The 19,895-nt window shown below is 38.6% G+C and overlaps 1 protein-coding gene across 4 annotated transcripts in view; it reads left to right on the top strand.

Annotated features, from left to right (window-relative positions):
• Positions 1 to 19,895, top strand: part of LOC119214270 (cell adhesion molecule 2-like) — a 98,890-nt gene that overhangs the window by 55,480 nt on the left and 23,515 nt on the right. For 3 of the 4 annotated variants that reach the window (XM_037465940.2, XM_037465966.2, XM_037465948.2), the window contains exon 2: positions 11,602 to 11,628. The exons of the other annotated variant lie outside the window; for it this stretch is intronic. In XM_037465940.2, the coding sequence (XP_037321837.1) occupies positions 11,602 to 11,628 (27 nt within the window). The remainder of the gene's footprint in view (positions 1 to 11,601; positions 11,629 to 19,895) is intronic. 4 annotated transcript variants of the gene reach the window in all.

Raw genomic sequence — 19,895 nt, 5'->3', positions numbered from 1 at the left:
TCACACTCGTGGCATCGTCTGAGGTGGACAGACTGAAACACAGACAGATGAGGCGTTTGTTGTGGTTGTTGTTATCTGCGGCGATCTAGGCAGAGACAACCGATTACGCATGATGGATGAAAAGAGTTAACTTGGCACTTTTAGTGCAGGCTCCAAAAAGTCAAATAAGTAGAACGTGGACATCCATATCATAAGGATTCAGTAAATCACTTCTTATCAAATGGTGACAATCCTTGAAAAGCAATAATAGCTTGAATGTACCTTATTACAGTGAAGCCACAGCACATCCTTACAAGATGGATGTAGTAGGATGATGCAACTCCAAGGGCACATTATAACAAGAGGAACATTTTGAAAATATAGAGATGCTCAGCTGGTGATTAATTGCAAAATGCAACAATTATCATGTAGACCTGGCAGGTGTTTCTACTTCCTTATAACATCCGTGTTTGGAGAGAAGAAAAGAAGTGTTTGATGCCACAGTTTTCGTCATACACATGGACCTCTATGCTGCTTTCTAGAGCATCGTTCAAGCCCATTTGAATTATGGGCTATGTCAGCTGCTCCTACCTGTGATTAGAATAGTTTTGCTGCTGGTGGTTGGTAAGATGAAGTTTAGGTTAGTGTGCTCGATCGGTATCTGAATCCATACATATTCTGTTAAACAACTAAATCACTGTACCCTAGCTGCTGTCCAATGGAATTTCAGTTTGTTGCTTTCAACCGCTATGGGTCATTTAATACCACGTCCTCATGAAAGAGGCTTTACAACTCCTTTGAATGGCCGTTCAGTAACTGTAATCTGGGGATGGTGCTGTCACGAGGTGAATGTGTGTCATTTCTCTTTCCATTTGCTGTGACATGTCACACAAAGACTGGATGCCCTCAGCGCAGAGCTTTGATGATAGCTTGCGGTGGCCTGCCCAGGTGCAGGAATAACATTACACCTGCCGGACAGGTGGCTACGCGAGAGAGGAGGGCTTGGAGGCTCAATAATGACGGCTACGCCAGCAAGAACCCCATCTGTTGCCAAGCACAGAACTCTGATCCATTAAATTGTGGCACACTCAAGTTTTGTCACAGATGAGAAATTGTCTACTCCTCCGTGTTATCGCCCGGTTTCTTGTACCTTGGAGTGATTTTAAGTCACAGGTACATTTTAATGGGCCATCTAGTGTCTTTATATTTGCATTTAGTTTTTGTTATCACAAAGAATACCTACATTTGAAAGGCACAGTATTTCATTTCTATGAGGTACACAGGGTTTTCTACCTGCACTGCACTTCCCCATGCTGATCTACAGGGAATCTATTTTTAAAGAACCCACTCAGCCTGTGTATTCACTAATTAGAATATGTGGCAGTTCTCAGAGGAAGATGCCTTATACTGTAGGCCGTGAAATGCAGCGAAGCCAGGGATTAGACCTCCTTAAAATCAGTCTATAAAAATAGGGAGTCCTTCTCAAACCCACTTTCGTTTGAAGATAATCAGTTCAATCAAATGACAATGATCCAAGTGTAATGCAGGTGAATTGTGTTGGTTTAAGAAAAAATAAATTTGTTGTATTTGAATTTACCGGATGTGAACCAGCCCTTTAAAAATATGTATGGAATGTAATACTCTGTTGAATCAAACCTTAAACACATTAAATACAAACACCTGATCCATCCATTAGAAGCTAGAATGAAATCCTGTCCTCACCCGAAATGGCGACTCTACCTGGGCGCGTGTAGGTCCTGGATAGTTTACACATCATAGTGACTACATCTTTGATCGCATGTACATGCATGGCCTTCTGCTTTTGTCACTTTGAAAATCTATTTCAATAATTACGCTGTGGAAGTGTCAAGATGAACCCACCAGGTAGGAAATATGTATTAATAACAGACTTCGTTTTTCCTTGAGAAATCTTCTTTTGGGCTTTGTGTTATTTACTTATTTCTCTCTCTCTCTCTCTCTCTCTCCCTCTCTCTCTCTCTTTCTCTCTAGCTGTGTCATCATTACTGCATTAAATACAGCAATAAACACAATAGGACCGCTAAAACTAAACACAAGGCATATATTCTCTTTTTGGACTCTGCATTGTTTTTGAAGGGAATTTTTAAAGTATTTTTTAGGGATTAAGACTAAATTGTGGCACAGTTGGAACTGAGGTGTAGGATACTTGCAAGGTAATCAGTTTCCTTGGATTCCCTACTCTCTGCAAAGTCCGCAAAGAAACCTAAATTCCCCATCGTCCCCCATCCAAGAACAGTCCGGACACTCTGCATCTTCTGGTTTATTTCCAGCGGACACGTTGTCTCACTCACAATGTGGGAAGGAGGGGGATATTTACGTTATGTATATTTTCAAAACAGTGACATTATTTCATCATCCCACTGATGTATTCAACGTGGTACATAATGTTTAATAATGTACCAGCTCGTGTTATGACAAAAAGTGCTTGCTCTGAAGAAAGTGGATGTCACTTTCATTTTTAGCTTAGCACCAAAAATATTGCAAATATTGTGAACTGTGGTCTCTCAACTTGATTATTATTGCTTTCGGTTAATACTGTATATTAGTTTGTTTTCAAGATGTAATAGCTTTTCATGATTAAAATGAAAGGATAAACACCAAAGGATGAACAATACTTCATCTTTGATAATCTGCTCAGTTAAGGTCATAAAAAAGGGAAGGGGGTAAAATTGCAATGAAAGCAAAAAAATCAACTTCTGACTCCAGTAATAATGAAGACGTTTTTCATGAACTGGCTCAAATTGATTTTACGCCACTTTTAAAGGCAAGAGAATGCTGCCAAAAAGACACAACATATTCATGTTTTTCCACTGTACAGAGAGGACCAGCTGTCACTGAGCAGTTACTGAGTCCTGGCACGAGCCAAAGAAAAATAGAAGCTCTTCATGATCATGCTGATTCCCTTTTATCAGCAAACGACTACATGCATATCCCAGAAGGTACTCTGCAGCATTTATCCATTCATTAAATCAAAATGACTCCAGGTCGTCAACAAAGTGCCAGACAGATTTTGTTCAAACACTGGCAACAAAACACAAGAGAATAATAAGACAGTCTACAAACAACTAGACTGTTCTTATTATTTAGAGATCACATCTGAATCATTGAAATTTGCGTCCTTCCCACGTACTGCAATGTAAATTGTCTGACCAATGCATTACCTCCACCAGTCCAGGAGGAGGCTTATGACAATAGTGGGATGAGGGCTGGGCGGAAACGTATCGCACATACCGCACCATAAGTGGAACGGGGCATGGAAGCTGATAATTGCATTCCTTTGCTTTATGCTGCAAAGCATTGATATGAAAGCTATCGTTTTGACCAGGTGAATTTGCCTAGTGACATTTTTTCATCCGGACGAAACATGTTAGAAATGTCTTAGTTCAGAGATGGCCTCACCTGTAGTAAATAATACCTGATTGCCTTCTGAGCTATCATTAGATTTTGGTAATCTTCAGTTCAGTTCCATTCAGGGTTATTTAATACAAAACAATTAAGGTATCAAAAACACAGTTAAATATGTATCACAATATTTATCCCAACATAAAAAAAAAAAATTAAAAATCTTATTCTGTTCGCCTTTACTGGCGAATCAGTATAATATATATCAAATAATAATGAAATACTCTAATGATATCATGATATATGTTTTTATGTCAGTCGTCTCGTCTGCTAGAAGGCAATTAAATCCGTGCTCTTTACTTCCTCCAGAATAACATCCGCCTTGACGCCGATTGTTTAAATTGTACGTCCCACATTTTTTTATTTGATCAGCAATTGGCCAAAGTGCTTTTTAGACCAGCCTTCTACAGGCAATCTCTATATTGCCCTTAGAGCAGCTAGAACATGCAGGAAAGCAAGACGTGCGTATGACAGGCAGGGACGTGCTTGAAAAGCATATATACCCAAAAATTCTGGGTCGAGGCGCTGGGGTGCCGGAGTCAGGAGTCGGCGGTGGGGAACGGGAGTCGGCTACGACCCAGCAGGAACAGGGGTGCGCTGCGGCCGCTTTCCTTGTCTCTTCCTCCTTGGATTCAGGAGGTCTCATAGCTCGTGGCAGGCCATCTGGTAGCTCCGCAGCCCAAAAACAGAGTCTGTCTTCTGCTGCCAAAAGGCGTTCCTTACATCCAGATAGTCTGATCCGTACTAGGGAAAATAATCTGCCCGATCCATGAAAGGTTGGTTCATTCGGTCACTTTGGAGGTGCCCAATGCATATTTTAAAACTACTCACGTCAAGAAGAAGGACACACGTGGTTTAAATACACTGGGAAGGTGCAGGTGTTTGGACACACAGGGAAATAATCAGGGACACGTCAGACAATCACATGGGACAACACAACAAGGCAGGAAGTGAAGCTAACCCAGGTACAACGAGAGTCAGGAAACAACAAAATAAAACAGCAAACAAGCCCACACCCTGACTGTAAAAACTCTACGTGGAATCATATTGATCTCATCTGTTTTCTCACAACAAATTATTTATTATTTATATAGAGACTAATGGAGCCTAGTCATTTATTTTACTTTTCTGGTGTTTTGCACCCATTCTATTCCTAAAAAATATTAAACAGGGAAGATTTGATGATAATTATAATAATATTATTTTGGAATTACTCAGCTACTCAGGAGTCTATTGTTTATTGCCAGGCCATTATTTAGAGAGTTACTACAGCAACTGCAGGGGATTTTATTCCACTAGTTTTGGTCATCTTCCATCTTGCCTGGAGCATCTTGTCTGGTGGTTCCGTTGGCACCTGCATTGAACAGGTTTCCACTTGCCTTGTTCCTGGATCCCAGGCTGGTCTCCTGTGTTAGTTAATAACAACACGTGGCCTTTATGCAGAAATGCCACTTTAAAGAGTGCAGAGCAATCTTTAATATTTGAAAAGCACTACATCAAGGCATCAATACCCCAAAAATTGAGTCATGCTGGCCCTAGATGGTGTTTTAAAATTAAATGAGATATTGAAAACTGCTTTATTCAAGTGGGCCTCAGCAGATTAACCCTGAAGATGAAGGCCTAATCACTGATGATGAATTGAATTAACATTCTACTACATAAATGAGGGAAGTCAGTGAAATTCTCAGGTAGCGCTGTGGGAGTTCCTGTCCAAAGGCAGATTCAGAGTTTATCAGAATCGCTCCCATTGCCAGAGGCACCCACGCTTTCATTTGCATTAGTGAGGAGCCCTATAGAAGATGTAGCTTTTTATTTGGATAAAGGGTGGTATGGCAATTTCTGCAAAAAATCTTGTATTAAATGTCACCTGCTGTTTATAGAAGTTCAACTAGCAAGACTAAACATTTTTTTAAAGGCCACATTTATATGAGAACTCACAAAGAAACTTCATGGCTGGTACAACCTTCTTATTTGCAGCTCACCTGTGCTATCATGTAGAAATTAGGAAATGGAGTTGGTGAGTTTGAAACGTTCCTAGTTCACCGCTCTGATGATCCCTCCTCATTATATAGAGTGTATGGAAATTGCCTCCCCTTCCCCCGTTCTCAAACCGCTCCTATTCATCCCAAAAGTGAAAGAATTATTTCTTAAAGAAAGACTGACAATTCGAATAAGACAAAGCTTTCTCTGATTTAACAAAACAACATATAAATCCCCTAAAAATGATTAAATAAAAAAATGTATTTGAGTCGATGCTGAAAAACAGAAGTATTCATAATGTACTGCAAATAAAACTTATTTCTGGTTGAACGTTACATTTGAATTTGACTGTCCTTTTATCCTTTACCAATGACAAAAAATGGTAAAATCACTGCTGTGTTTTGTTTTTTAAACTACTGAGTGTTAAGTCATTATAACTTATCTCCAACACGTCATGTTTTCATTCTCAACTAGTTTACAATTCAGGCTGATGTATAATAAAGAACAACGTTGTTTGCAAGCCCAGGTGATTTATGAAGCATGTATTTCATATCAAGGTGGAAGTCGATTACTTCAAAAGGCTTTAAGGATGACACTTTGAGAATGTGAACAGATTCATCAAAGTGGATTATCTTTGCGGAAGAAAGTACTCTCTGGAGGTTGACCTTCTTTAGAATTCCATCACTGGGACATGGAACACCACTGTGAGTGTGTTTTGAAAGATAAGGGACTGATCTGCCAGGAAGGTGATGAAGTGAGTGTGTGCTTGTATGCCTCACATGTTTTTACCTTACGACATAGCACTATCCACTGTTTTCCCACACGACATATGTACGAAGTCTATTTTGTCAAATGGTTTGTCGGCATGTGATGACCTTGAGAACCTCACCTGAATTTCTGCCATTTTTCCTTAAAGTTCATTATGCATTTAGTTTCACTCAAAACTATTTCCCTAAATAGCATTCAAACTTATTGTTATTTTCCAAGAAACTCTTGTTTTAATAAATCTGTATCTGCTCCAAGAGAACGCCCTTCTCAGTGTTTAACAGGTTGAAATCCCCATAACTTTAAAAGAACAAGGGCAGAGAGTCTATTTTACTTTTATATATTTTCACATTGCTGGGCAAAATCTTTGAAGTGGGCCCAAACTAACTGTCAGATGTCACACAGTCTTTTTACTTTATGTAAACAATATTTCCAGAATAGAACAAAGTGATACGAATGTATTACAGCAAAGTACAGCTTTTTTGCACTTGTCACTCCCTCCTTCTGTTCAACACATCACTCTTAAGATTGCTTGCCTAAGTACTAGCTCACATTTTGAAAATAAATGTGTCCTGGGGAACCAATTCCATCTGACACAAAAAACATTTTCTCTAATTATAGTCATTGAGTATAATTTTTGCAACATTCAAGTCTTTTACTTTTAGCAAATAGTGCAAATCCCCCACTATAAAACTACTTTATGGTCCAATTCAGACTGCATTCATTCATTAGCTAAACATATTTTACATCCCAACTGTGCAAGGCCTCAGTCAAACTATAAATCCAGGCAAATGGTGTAAAGGAAGACATGATAAATTCTCATCTCTGAAGGGACTGGAATATTATTGTTTCATCATAACGTCTTTCGTCATAACATAATGTTACTATACAGGGTGTTTGTCATTTAAACCTTTTTGGTTCCATGTTGATGTTGTTGTAAAATTAGGGCTTGTAGCTGGAGGAATTATGACAGTGTCCACATCGTGCTAGACTGTAGCCAGAGTTGAGAAGTGGGTGCCAGTATCCTGGGGGGGGGCGGATAAAGACTTCTGTTGAGTCCTGGATTGCCTTAAGCAGGAACCTTCATCTGCATGCACAGGGCTTCTGCAATGCCGTAGTGCAGCCACATTATGTCAAGCAACTTTTTGTAACACAAGAAAATTTGATTTCTAGCAGAGCGATGAGTAGCGATGGATGCCCCGAAATCACAGTGAAACATCTATGTTCATATCAAATACAGCTCAGCTGGACTGAAGCGTAGCCTCATGTCATGCTGTCATGTCCCCCGTGGTGTGCAGACCACAAACCATGTTACCATGGAGAAAATGCTGAGTGAGGAACTGCAAGTACTGTGGTCTTTGTTTGCTGTGTTTCACTTATTGCGACTACTACAGGGTTTTATTGTCTAGCGTACTTGTACACATGCTATTTTTTCTAATAATCTGTATACATGTTGCAATGGTGAAGTTGTAGAATGTGCCAAAGGCCTAAATTTGACTTTTGGTATATTTGTATATTAATATTCCTCCGTTTTTTTCTCTACTTGCATGGTTTTGAGCCCTCTCGGAATTCCCCTTTGCCCTCATATTTGTAGTTGGTTCAAATTTGCCTCTTGACTTTCTGACAAACCGTTTAACCCGACTGCCTGTTACATTTGCATCGTGCAAGTTTGCATTTGTCAGACGTTGGTCGATTTTTAAATGATAGACTTTGTGTATTTAACTTTTTTATAATATTTTTCTTGACCTATTAAATTATTTGAAAGTAGCTTAGCAGTCACATTTCTGTCCATTTTATTATGTGTTGTTTTAAAATGATAGAGACTCGCAGGCTTTTGTTCCGTGATTTGCTCCGACAGAAACACAGCAAAGACAAGATGAGAAAATGGAAGAAGCAATTGGCTTAGGGTGTTGTCAGGAGGGACCATATGTGTGCCTGTAATGCCATCTTTCCAAGTGCTCTAGAAGTGTGTTTAAATTGGGGTGTTTCCATTGGACCAGCAGCATCCACGGGAGAGCAGAGGAGAGCACGCTTGCGTTGCTCTGAATGGAGTCATTGCCGGTCGTGGAGGATCTTTGTGTTATTCATTTGGTATTATTTCTGTAAAAAAACAAGAGGCACTGACCATTTCTTACAGCTCAACCTAATCAATAATCCACCAACACATTAGATTATTAACATACAGTAACTCTGAACTAAGGTGAGAGGATGTTACAGCTTTGGAACTTTGACATCTGTTTTAACTCTCATTGATTAGCTGGCATGTCCACAGTTCTTACTTCCAATAACAATATGATTTGTGTTGCTGTCATCATCATCCTACTCAAAAATAAAAACATAGCTTTAAATCAAATGCTCTGCACAAGTGAAGATATTCTTTTACATTACACTGTGTTACTCTCCTCAAGGTCTGTATCATGAACTAGAATGCAACACTTGAATTTCTTTAAATGAGAGTGTACAGATTACATGTAATGTTATATCCAAATTTGGTCAAATTAAATCCCTGTGTGCACTACAACTGTTTGAAATGAGGTTAGTGGGTTTGAAAGAAGTGTAGCATCAAAGTAATGCTGTCATGATCAGTAAATTAAATCAATTAATAAGGTTAAACAATATTTTTTTATAACCTCTTGATTGTTTACATTTTAAAAATGGCATTTTTATGGATGTAAAAAACTATGAAGTGATATTAATCAGTACTATGCGGCCCAACCTTATGATTCAATTTAAAAACATCCTTCGCAGAGTGGAAGAGAGCAAGTACATTTCTGATGTTTTGTTCACAAGGTCCTTTCTCTTTTTGAAACCCAACATTTCAGTTACGTTCTGCTGTTTAAGGACCACCAGCATGCAGTGCTGTGTGTGTGATGAATTGCTTCCTTGTCAAAGGGTTACTTACAGTCGCGTCGTCCCAGGAGATTCTGTTGTATGACTCTGGCAGAGGGAGACCAGTGACCCCTGTGATGGCTAGCTGAGGGACAGAGGCCGGCTCTCCCTGCGTTGGAGGTCAGACCTGTCCGTGGTCGGTTAAACTAATCACCACAGGGACTAGCGAATATTGCTTTGTTACGGGCCTGCATCCCCACACAAAATAGACAAATGAATGGACTTCATTCTGTCGCATGTTGAGCAACACAATGCAAATACAGCTAACAAGCAGAGTGTTCCAAATATGTGCCTCTGGTGGCCAAACTGGCCAAAATCCCATCTTTCTGCCTAGTTGCGTTGCTCTCTCTCTCATCACTATCTTATCTCATGAGCTCTGATATGCTATCATCATTGTTTTGTTCCGGCACATATTGCACTCTTCCGTCTAGTGAGGTGTTTATCCTGCACGTATTTTTCTTCCCATTTTGTCTCAACGACTAATCAACCAATTATTTGAGGTGTGATATTTTGCATCATATCTGGGCATATTATGGTATTTCAAAAAGCATTTTTCCCTTTGCCTTTTGGAGTTTACTGTTCTAAACTTTAGAGGCATGAAAGAAAGCTAAAAAGCCATTGCTGCAGGGTAAAACATGGAAATAGACCATCGTAGTACTTATAAATTATCTAATGAGGATTGTTTAGCAATCATAACTAATTCTTCACAAAATGACACATACAAGTAGCTACAAAAATCTGAAGGTTTTAAGTGATAAACAATGTTGAGGAGTGTAAATGGGAAACTGCTCTCCACATGTTTCCTGCCCAAGCTGATAACTGAATACATGTCACTAGTTTTACCTTGCACTGCCTCTGATTCCCTAATATTCTAAATGCTGGTGTTGTTTGAAACTGAAAATGATTTTGCTCCTTTCAGGTTAGCAGTATTTTTTTCTGAAAATTATTACAAATACGAAGATGTCTAAAACCCCAAAATGTTACTGACAAATTACTGGTATAGAACACTGAATAACATCTGGTTGTATTTACATAAACATATAAGCATATACATATTTACAGGATATGTCAGCACACAATACATTGTAGACTGGAGGTAGAAGAGAGGTAAATACTACAAGAGGAGCTTATTTCTTGGGGAGCCGACAAGCGCTCCTGTTAGTCAACCTTCCTAGGTCCTTAGGAAACAGCCCTGTAGGACTTCTGACCGAGTCTGTGTATATTTTGGTCAAGCAACGGAAATCTCTAGTACAGCTTCACATGAAGCACTGTAACAGAAAAGGAAAACAGAAAATGTATCACAAATGATTTAAAAAACGTTAAAACATTTTGACAGAAAATGCTAAAAACAGCAGAATGGACACTTAATGATGCTTAGAGCAATAAAAATTCATAAAAATCAGCTTAAAAAAGAAGAATGTAGCAGTCATTTTAACAACAGTTCCTGCCAGCGAAAGATGCCACCAACATCCCCTGATAAATCAGATGTGACTGCTAAATCTATTGTGTTTCCATGTTAATCTTTTATATGTTTATCTTCTTCCTCTAGACTCTTCTATCTCAACAGTGTTCTCACCACCACAGACACAGTGCTGTAGTTTATTAGGTTGGGGAGAGGGGGGGGGGGGGGGGGGGGCTGTGGCACGTGTCTGGAACAGAGCCTTTTCCATGGTGTGTGGTGCTTTGTCTTGTGTTGGGCACACAGTTCTCCTTCTGGTTAGCATTCAGTGCTCATTTTGTTGTTCGTGCAATGTGACATCCTCAAAATCTTACTGGCAAATCTATGGTAATCTCTTCTAGTCTGAAGTCTTTGGGAACTGCATTCTGGCCTCATTACATCTAACTAAGGGCCTACTTCTCAACTTACTAACCCATAGCTTTAACGTACTAACCCATAGAATACATTTTATTATATTTCTATCTTTATCTTATTGCTGCACTACGTTGTCTGTTGTCCATTATTGTACTGTCTTTCGTCATGCACCAACCGCCAAGTCAAATTCCATTTATGTCTAACATATGATGGCAATAAACGTTTCCTGATTCCTGATTCCTAAGACACAGTAAAGCATTTTTATTTATGAAACCAGCAACACATGAGACAAAAAAAGCCACATGTCTCTAAAGTAATGATGAATTGCCCAATCTTCCATGTTAACTGATACACGCTTTTAGATCAGTGAATAGACTTTGCTAGTTACTACTTGCATAATGCTGACTTGTGTGTAAACAACCCGAAACTGCCGTATCCATATTTTTTCTGTAGAGGTTAAATAATTCATGATATGACTAAACTGATTATAGGGCATGTTTCCTGGATTCTTTGCAATGTCTGGTTGGGGATGTAAAATGTGACGTGTCATGATACGGGATAGTTTAAGTACATACCCACTATACTACTTACATTTCCACATTCTAAACATTTAATCTCATAGTCCCTGTCAGCATCAGTTGAGCATATAATCATCGTACTATCTATGTTACTTCTTCATACTGTACTACCTATCTAACCTGCTCTTCACTTCCTTCACCCCCACATGCTCTCAGTGGCTGGGACAAAAAGCAAAGCCAAAGGTGAGTTATTGCCTCCATTTTCTTGCTACATGATTTATGTTGCATGCCGTTTACCAATAAACAATGTTTGGATCGCCCTTTTATCTCCACCGAGGGCCCGGGAAGCATTAACATATGCTGCTTTCAACAAAGCTTTCCTGGAATTTTTCCACCTTTTATTTCTCCAGGAGAAATGTGTTGAACATGCACGCAGGTTCTCAGATACCACCTGCTTCCTATATGTATAGATTCACACCTTCAGGGGGCTGCCTACCTCACCCAGTCATGCTTATTCTCTATTTGGCCACTGTGCAGCTCCAGTGGAGCAGCTGGGGGGTTGTTCCTGGTTCAAGGACACCAGCGATAGATGACGGGGGGGGGGGAATGTTTCTTGTTTGCTTTTCCCAACCCAGATATTTCCAGAAATACTATGCTCTCAAACTGGAGGCCTTCTGGTCCCAAACCTGCTTCTAATGCTCTTTAATACTTTCTAAAGTTTTTTCCTGATATTTTAGGGTGTGGGTATTCACTTTGTTTCCCTTGAACCTGATCTGGTGCCTAATAAATGTTATACTCAGATGTATTATGCACTGAGAGGAAAGAAATCCAGTGCCTAGGTTTTTTTTCTTATTCTTGCTGCCAGCCCATTAAATTACTTCTACCAAAAAATACTGCTAAAGAATATTAAATGATTCACAGACCGTTTCCCTTCCTTTCATATTGGATATTCATTTTCTGCTATTCATGTTCATGTTCTTGCTGCAACTGATACTATTGTAAAATTACACCGTCAATTCCCCCCATGTATTAGTGGCTCTGCCTGTATGCTTTCTGATACCATTGTACCGTAACTAGGGATTTCTGTAGATCAATAAATATTTATGTGCTGGTTCCTCTGACTTATTCGCTTTAGTTCAGTTGACCAGTTTGAAATCGCACAAGCCTACGTGTGTCTTTCCCGGGTTTACAGTGAAATTCACAATACAATATCCATATTTATGTCGTCATGTATTTTTTATTGTTTTCTAAGGACACAAGAAATTCTGGTGCCTATTTTTTGATTAACAAAAGAACATTCACCATCCGCACCTCTGGAATCTCCTTCAACATTGAGAAGCCACTTCTAATTTCCGCTAACACGTTTTTTTAATAATCATGAAGACAATGAAAATAGCATATATTAGCCTTGAATATTCATTTATTGGTTTTAGTATTAATAATTGCAGTACCAATTCTTTGACTTGTTGTATATTAAGTCCATATTTATTTTCCCTTATCTGAATTATTGTATTAATCAGTGATTCAGGAAATTACAACTTGCTCTTGCAACAAAATGTGGAACGCTCAAAGGAGATGAGAAGTGAAAAAAATAGTTGATGTTATGGCTATATATCATTAGCTCCGTAAAACAAATAGTGCTTTTAATTCGTACCACTTGGGCAAGTGAGTAGCTAGATTTAATAACCTGACTTGACAATAACTTGCTTTGGGAAGCAGGTAAACCTTTTTGTTGAGCCCTGAATTGCTTTATCAGTGAAAATGTCATGTCCATTCCAAACTAATTTATTTAATGTATAGAAAAAGCAAAGCAACTTGCTCATTGTCTTTTTTGCAAATTGCAAATCTGGTGTAGCAAACCATATGGTAAGGGTAAACATGGAGCTGAAACCATACAGTACAATTCATGTAAGCATTATGAAAAGCACATTCAGGCAGGATGAATGTGATTTTAATAGCATTTCCGATAGAGGTTATGATACATTTCAACAGGACAGGGTGATGGGTTTAATCGAACATCTAAAATGGGTTTTGTAGCAGGCTTTGTGGAGATGCAACATGAATGCATATCTCAAGGAATATTTTTTGAAAGTAATATTTCCGGTTACTATTCTTATCACCAACCGTTTTGCTCAACATTTTAAAGGCCATCTATGCGTTGCATCTATGAGTTCGGCATTGATCGCAATTCGTATTCCACTAAATTTTCATAAGGTCTGAGGTTGTGTTATTGACGGCAGGCGGGTGTGTTTCCCCCGGCTCAGATATTTATTGTCAGTTCTGTGGATTGTCCACCCCCTACCTTCCCTGTACTTCCCCACTGTGGCAAATCACAGGGGAGGACTGCCCTCAGTATCACCTCTGAGTCAAGGGAGGTTTACTTTTGCTCAGGCGCTACTTAGTAACAGGTACCAAATGTCCTTTTTGATGGAGGGTAAAACTGACAGACAGCTCACTTTGTCCTGGTTGTCTTGGTGGTTTTCCTCTCCCTTCATCTGCTATGTAACAGCTCAATCAACCGAGTGCATCATTTAAGATTGGTGGGTGGGTCTTTGCGACATTGTCATTGTATCCGTCTCATCTGCTGGGATCTGTTCTTGTTTACAGCTGATAGAAGCATTGTAGAAAAGCAATATAATCCCAGTGCAGATGAAGGATGCGTACGCTTGAATATGTCCTGATAAGATTCCACACAAACACATTTAATGCAAGAAAGATTCATATGAGATTTGGAAAAATCCAACAAGAGCTATTTGCAGCTAAGAGCAGTTGCTTCATCCATTGCTTCTTAGTAAAAATGTTCATTCACGAGTCATATGTCTCTTCCATTACTTCATTGCTTGATGCAAATGTAATGTGAAAGTGAGTGACAGAGAGTGCATTACTAATCTTGAAAAGAGTAATCACAGGCTTTGCTTTTACCATAATTACATATGGATTTTCTTCGAATGAATTGCATATTGGAAATCCTGTATATAGTAAAATTCTGAATGTTCCCAGTTGATTTTAAATTGTGACATTATCTAAAGCTGATGAAGTTCAAATCAGTAGTTTTCAAACATGGATCACTTTGGACAGGTAATTTAAAGATTAGCTGCAGTTAATGGATTAGATCTAGATTTAGTGCTAATTAGCTGCTGTCCTTAAATGGTTGCTTAAATCTCTCTAATCAACTAGGCTGATAGCTTTTAAAATGGCACTGTTTATTGAGTGTTTCAGACCAGCAGCTATGCCATAAACATAAGACACATCTCTGCTGTTGTTGATCCAATAGGGCTTAAATTACATTGTCTTTCCTTAATGATTGATTCTGGTGATGGATATTACCTTTTTGTGAGAGAAATGAATTCCATGGTATTTTAACAAGTTCTACTCCTTTAAATACTGTTCACTAAAGGTCAATCGAGGTAAAAACCATCAGATATGATGGGTTTAGTTAATGGGCCAATTGATTAAGGAAAGCAGCCTTTACCTACACTCATAAGCTTTCAATTCCAAAGCATTTCCTTTATCAACAGTTACAGCTTGAGATAATGAATGTGTCAGCAAGCATGCTTTATTCACATATGAATTAAATGTCATTGTGGTCATATTTATCCCGCTTTTTTCAATATATCTGTATATTCTACTTTCTAATATGAATGTAATCTAATTAGTTTATTATTCCGGCCTATACTGTGTTCAGCTTCATATGTTTTAGTTAAATTCTAGAGCTTTCCTTTGATCACATTGTCATATCTTGTTTTGTCAAACAGATATTCTGTTATTTTCAAGTAGTTTCCTCTCTTTCCCTAGGTCATACAAACTTTACACATTCTATCATATGCCCCAAATAAATAAGCAATTAGTACCAGCTACTCACAAATCTGTTGGAATATCATGGTTATTTCAAATGGCGACAGACCAAAACCTCATAAGGGGTTTGCATCCATTAGTATTCTGTGCACCGGCAACATCTACCCCACATTTTCAGAAGTGATCTTATCTGGTACATTTTGTTTACATGATACGTTTGAAACAAAGCGTTGGCGCACTTCACCAAGGTATAGTAAATTAGTAGAGATGTCTTTGTTAAATAGAGATTTTTACCACTATGTAAACTGGTTTAATTGTTTAAGAATGGAGGTTTCTGTGTATTCATCATTTCCAGTAGTACTCCACAGAAGGGTGAGCATGAGACAGCGCTGTCGTTAGTGTTGGCAGGAAGACCACATAAATGGCACTAAGCAATAATATTAGTACTACTGTGCAGAATCATGTGACAGGCAGTCATTATCTGGACAGCCCGAGATCGACACTCTTGGGCCTGATTATGGGTCTTTCTGTGCAAGTGCATCAATTTTGTGTTTGAGAACTACTCACATTTTATCACTTTTTAATTTGATTTTCACTAGCTTTACTGAACATTGGCAAATTATCCTCACATTCAATGAATCGCTCAGGTCTCTATTCATATTAACAGACTTTGAAAAGTATCAAACTGACTATTAATGATGCTATATCAGTGTTTGGCTCAGGGGATCAACTCAAGTTGTCTTCATTTATTTTAAATTCCATGTCAGTGAGTAATTGTGAAGTTAAAAGGAACAAAGGAGTGATTTAGAGAAAAGTGGAGCAATACTTGGACCTAACACCTCGACCTCATTTCGGACTAATAGTGTACAAAGTCAACAGAATTCTTCTAATAGTTGTCACGGTTTGGGTCTGCTCTGTCTTATTTTGTAGTTTTCATGTCTCTGGTGTTCCTGGGTAACTTCACTTCCTGCCTTTTCCTGTCTTCCCTTGTGATTGTCTGCCGTGCCTGATCGTTTCCACCTGTGTTCAATCACCTGCACCTCCCTTGTGTATTTAAGCCCTGTGAGTCCCTTGTCTGGTGTGGCGTCATTACATGTCAGCGTTCATGTGTCAAGTAAGTCAAGTCAAGTCAAGTCAAGTCAAGTCAAGTCTGTTTTGTGTTTTCAAGTCTTCAAGTCCAGGTCCCTGTTTTTGTCTGTTTTGTTTTCTCCTCCTTCCTCCCTTTTTTTGGTTGGAGCGATTTTGATTTTGAGTTTTTGACAATTAAAGTCTTTTATTTTTCAACTCCGCATTTGAGTCCTCCCTCCTTGCCCTCGACCGCGTCCCCCCCTGACAATAGTTGGTTGTTTTTAAGACAAAAGCACAGTGTGTCTCATCATGAACACAGCTACGTATGTTTCACCTTGTTCAAATAAGTCCTGGCTACAATAAGCCGTAATAAAACACATAAAAATACTAGAAACACAACTTCAGCTATTGGGGTAAAAGAGTCAAAAAGAATTCCAAGCAGCCTTGACTTGACTGAACAAAAGTGTCAATATTTTTTTTATGCTAAAAGCCAATTAGATGTAGAGATACTATTGTGACATTTGTGTAATTTCCACAACAAGTACAGAGCAGAAATAGTGATTATTTTCATGGTGGATAGAGGACATGATAACTGTCTTTATGGAGACAAGCCAGGAGATAAGAAAACGCCCCCTTTCCGGCGCAAATGAAGGGAATTAAGGGGACACAAATTAACTACAACTAAAGAGTGGCGAAATTTGGCTTCGTACCGACAATGCTGCACTCTGATGTAAGATGGGGCAAAAGGTCACAGACATAGCTGGGAGAAAGGCATTAACCGTACATTTTAGCAATGAAAACTTTTTTAAATGGATCTTGCCAACATGGCTCCTTTACTTAGTCCTGGTCAATATTACATTTTATTCACATAGCCCAATCATAAATGTTCCTGTGCTTTACAGTCTGTACACGATACAACAAGCTGTACTGGATTTTATAAATTTGGTTCACAACCATTTATCCTGGAGTTGTTTACAACAGAGAATGTAGTTGGTGTTACAATCTATGTGACCTCTGAAGAATGATGTCTGCTAGTTCTTCAGGTGAAAGTGACAGTGTGGATATGTTTTCCCAACACACAAATAGAAGAAGAGTAACACAGGGAGAACAAAACAAAATGTCATATTTTTACAAAACTGTACGCTGAGCTCTCTGTATTTGTCTAACATGGGAGATGGTAAGCTCTATTATTTCTTGTGCTTTCCACTAAGGAAAACACACCACAAGAGGTTTCAAGTTTTAATTAAATGGAATATTTATACACTGCGGATTTTCAACCTCCCTTTCTCCCAACATGCTGGTAAAGAGGCCACGCAGTTTTGCGTCAATTAATTACAATTTTGTCAAGTCACAGCAATTTCAGTGATTCATTACTATGTTCTCAGGAGTATACTGTGTATTAAAATACTACAATACAGGATGTTTTCTTTTCTATTCTTGTAAAAAGAAAATAGATTTTCCTGTATATTATTATCAAGAATTAATTTCTAGACAGCTTGTGTTTCAATAATATCATTTATATTTGACATACTAACTCTGAGATTCAAAGTAAATTTCAATCTCTTTAAAAAAATGAAAAATTGTGTAAATTAAACTGATTTCACTTGTGTAAATTCCAGATTCTTTATATTCTTTACGTTATGAGAATATCATGTGTTTACGTGTGTTGATAATTTACATGAAATAGCAATACAATTAGTAATTGTTTTCCCTACCATCTACTTTTAGTGGCATCACTTAAAATACTGTCTATATTGCCCACACCTACAATTATAAGCAGATCCACCAAATCAATGTCTGACATTCAGTTTTCAGTGTGGATGCATGAGTGAATCATAGAGGCATGCTACTATGTGGTATTTTGTTATTGGCTGGCAGTGTGTCAAGTTGCCATGACTCATTAACATGGAACAGGAAGCTCACCACCTCCAACATCTCTATCAGCGAAAAGAAGACACCTCACCCCCACCTGCTCCGCGGGCACCTTTACGGCAGCCGGCTGCTCCCACTGTGTGGGATGGGTAAAATGCAGAGAACAAGTTCCTCACAGGGATTAATAAAGGATACTTTCTTCCTTTATATATATATATAATTAGTAACATTTAGTTGTGAATGGGGGTATTGGCTATTTTCAGAGTTATTTGTTTCTTTTTATCTTGCCTGCAGTTTACAGTTTATTCTGCGGTGGTGTGCTTGACTGCTCTTCAGCCATTCATCAAGGCACTGCTTTCCATTATTTGGTGCAGTCAGCTGAAACTGAGAAAGGCTTTTGGGGTGGTATAGCTCATTCTTCCTCCACTTACTCTTTGTTCTCCTCAACAAAGATGTTCCTCGTATTTTTCACCTTATGACCTAGATCGGCGGCCATTAAATGGAAATTATGCTATGATTTTTGATGAGAACCCTATTAAAACAGACCAAATAATGTTTAAATCATCAAAATCATTTCTGTATGCCCAACCAACCCATGAGAACCGTAAAATCAATAGCCTAAAGTATCATTTTCTTGACTTCTGATATGGTCAGACTCACATTCCATCAGGGTACTGTCCAAAACTGCATGTGGATAACAGCATGAAGAGGGGCTGGTTGAGATGAAATAAAATAGTTTATCGTTAATGCACACTCAATGGCCAGCCATTCTGAACATCTGTATTGTATACTCTACTCTTGCTGCACAGATCTCATACCACACAAAAAATATATAGAGATCGAGAGTAGACATTTACGTCTTGTGTTTTAAAATGTTTACAATCAAGGTTCCATCCTCTGCTCCCTATTTACATTTATACATTGAATAAGCTGTTGGGGCAAATATTTGTATTAGGAGAAAGCATCACTTGATTCTGTATGAGAGTTAATGTCACAGTTGAGAGAGAGGTGTCGGCAGCATTCTGACTACAAAGCACAGCAAACTGAATAATCTCATGTGTGCTGACTTTGTGACTGATGATCAGTGTGCTGGTGGCCCACCTGAATGTGCACCATTATCTCCCAGCTCAGGGTGATATTGCCAGTTTCGGCTTTAACCAGAAGGCTCTCTTTGCTTCAGCAGCAAAAAAAAAACAACACAGCAGCTCTCAGATCCATAAGAAACATTGTGAAAGGAAAAAGCTCTGCAAAGGGACCAACTAAACTTTTAAGCATTGGGACCATAAGCAGGCTGATGTCGAACATACTTTTGATTAAAAGATAACAAACAAAACTATAACAAGCTTTTTTAAAATAAGTTTTAGTGTCAAAATGAGTTAATTTTCAGTTCAGGTTTCATCTTTTCGGGTTTTAATCTTAACCTCCCTTTCTGGAAAGCAAAACGAAGCTGATCTGGAAAGAGAAAAAGGGAGAGAAACACTGATGTGATTTATCACATAATGGATTTTTCTTTTACAATAGCACTTTATGAGATTCATGGATTAGAGCAAAGCAGTTCCCAGCAGGAGAAATGTGAATGTAAAAAGGCTTATGTCCCGGAACAGGGTCCTCTATATGGAGACTCAGTTTACGACATGGACTATCTGGCATGTCTTCTGGGGCAGATTTGCTGGGGTAAAAATGGTAAAAAGAAAAGCCTACATTTGGTTGTGCATCTTGTGGTGCGGTGGACAAAACATGTCCCTGGGTTGTAAATATTTTGGCCTAAAAAAATG

This window comes from Pungitius pungitius, chromosome 3 (genome assembly GCF_949316345.1).
Source record: "Pungitius pungitius chromosome 3, fPunPun2.1, whole genome shotgun sequence".
NCBI lineage: Eukaryota > Metazoa > Chordata > Actinopteri > Perciformes > Gasterosteidae > Pungitius > Pungitius pungitius.
This window is presented reverse-complemented; position numbering and strand designations above follow the sequence as displayed.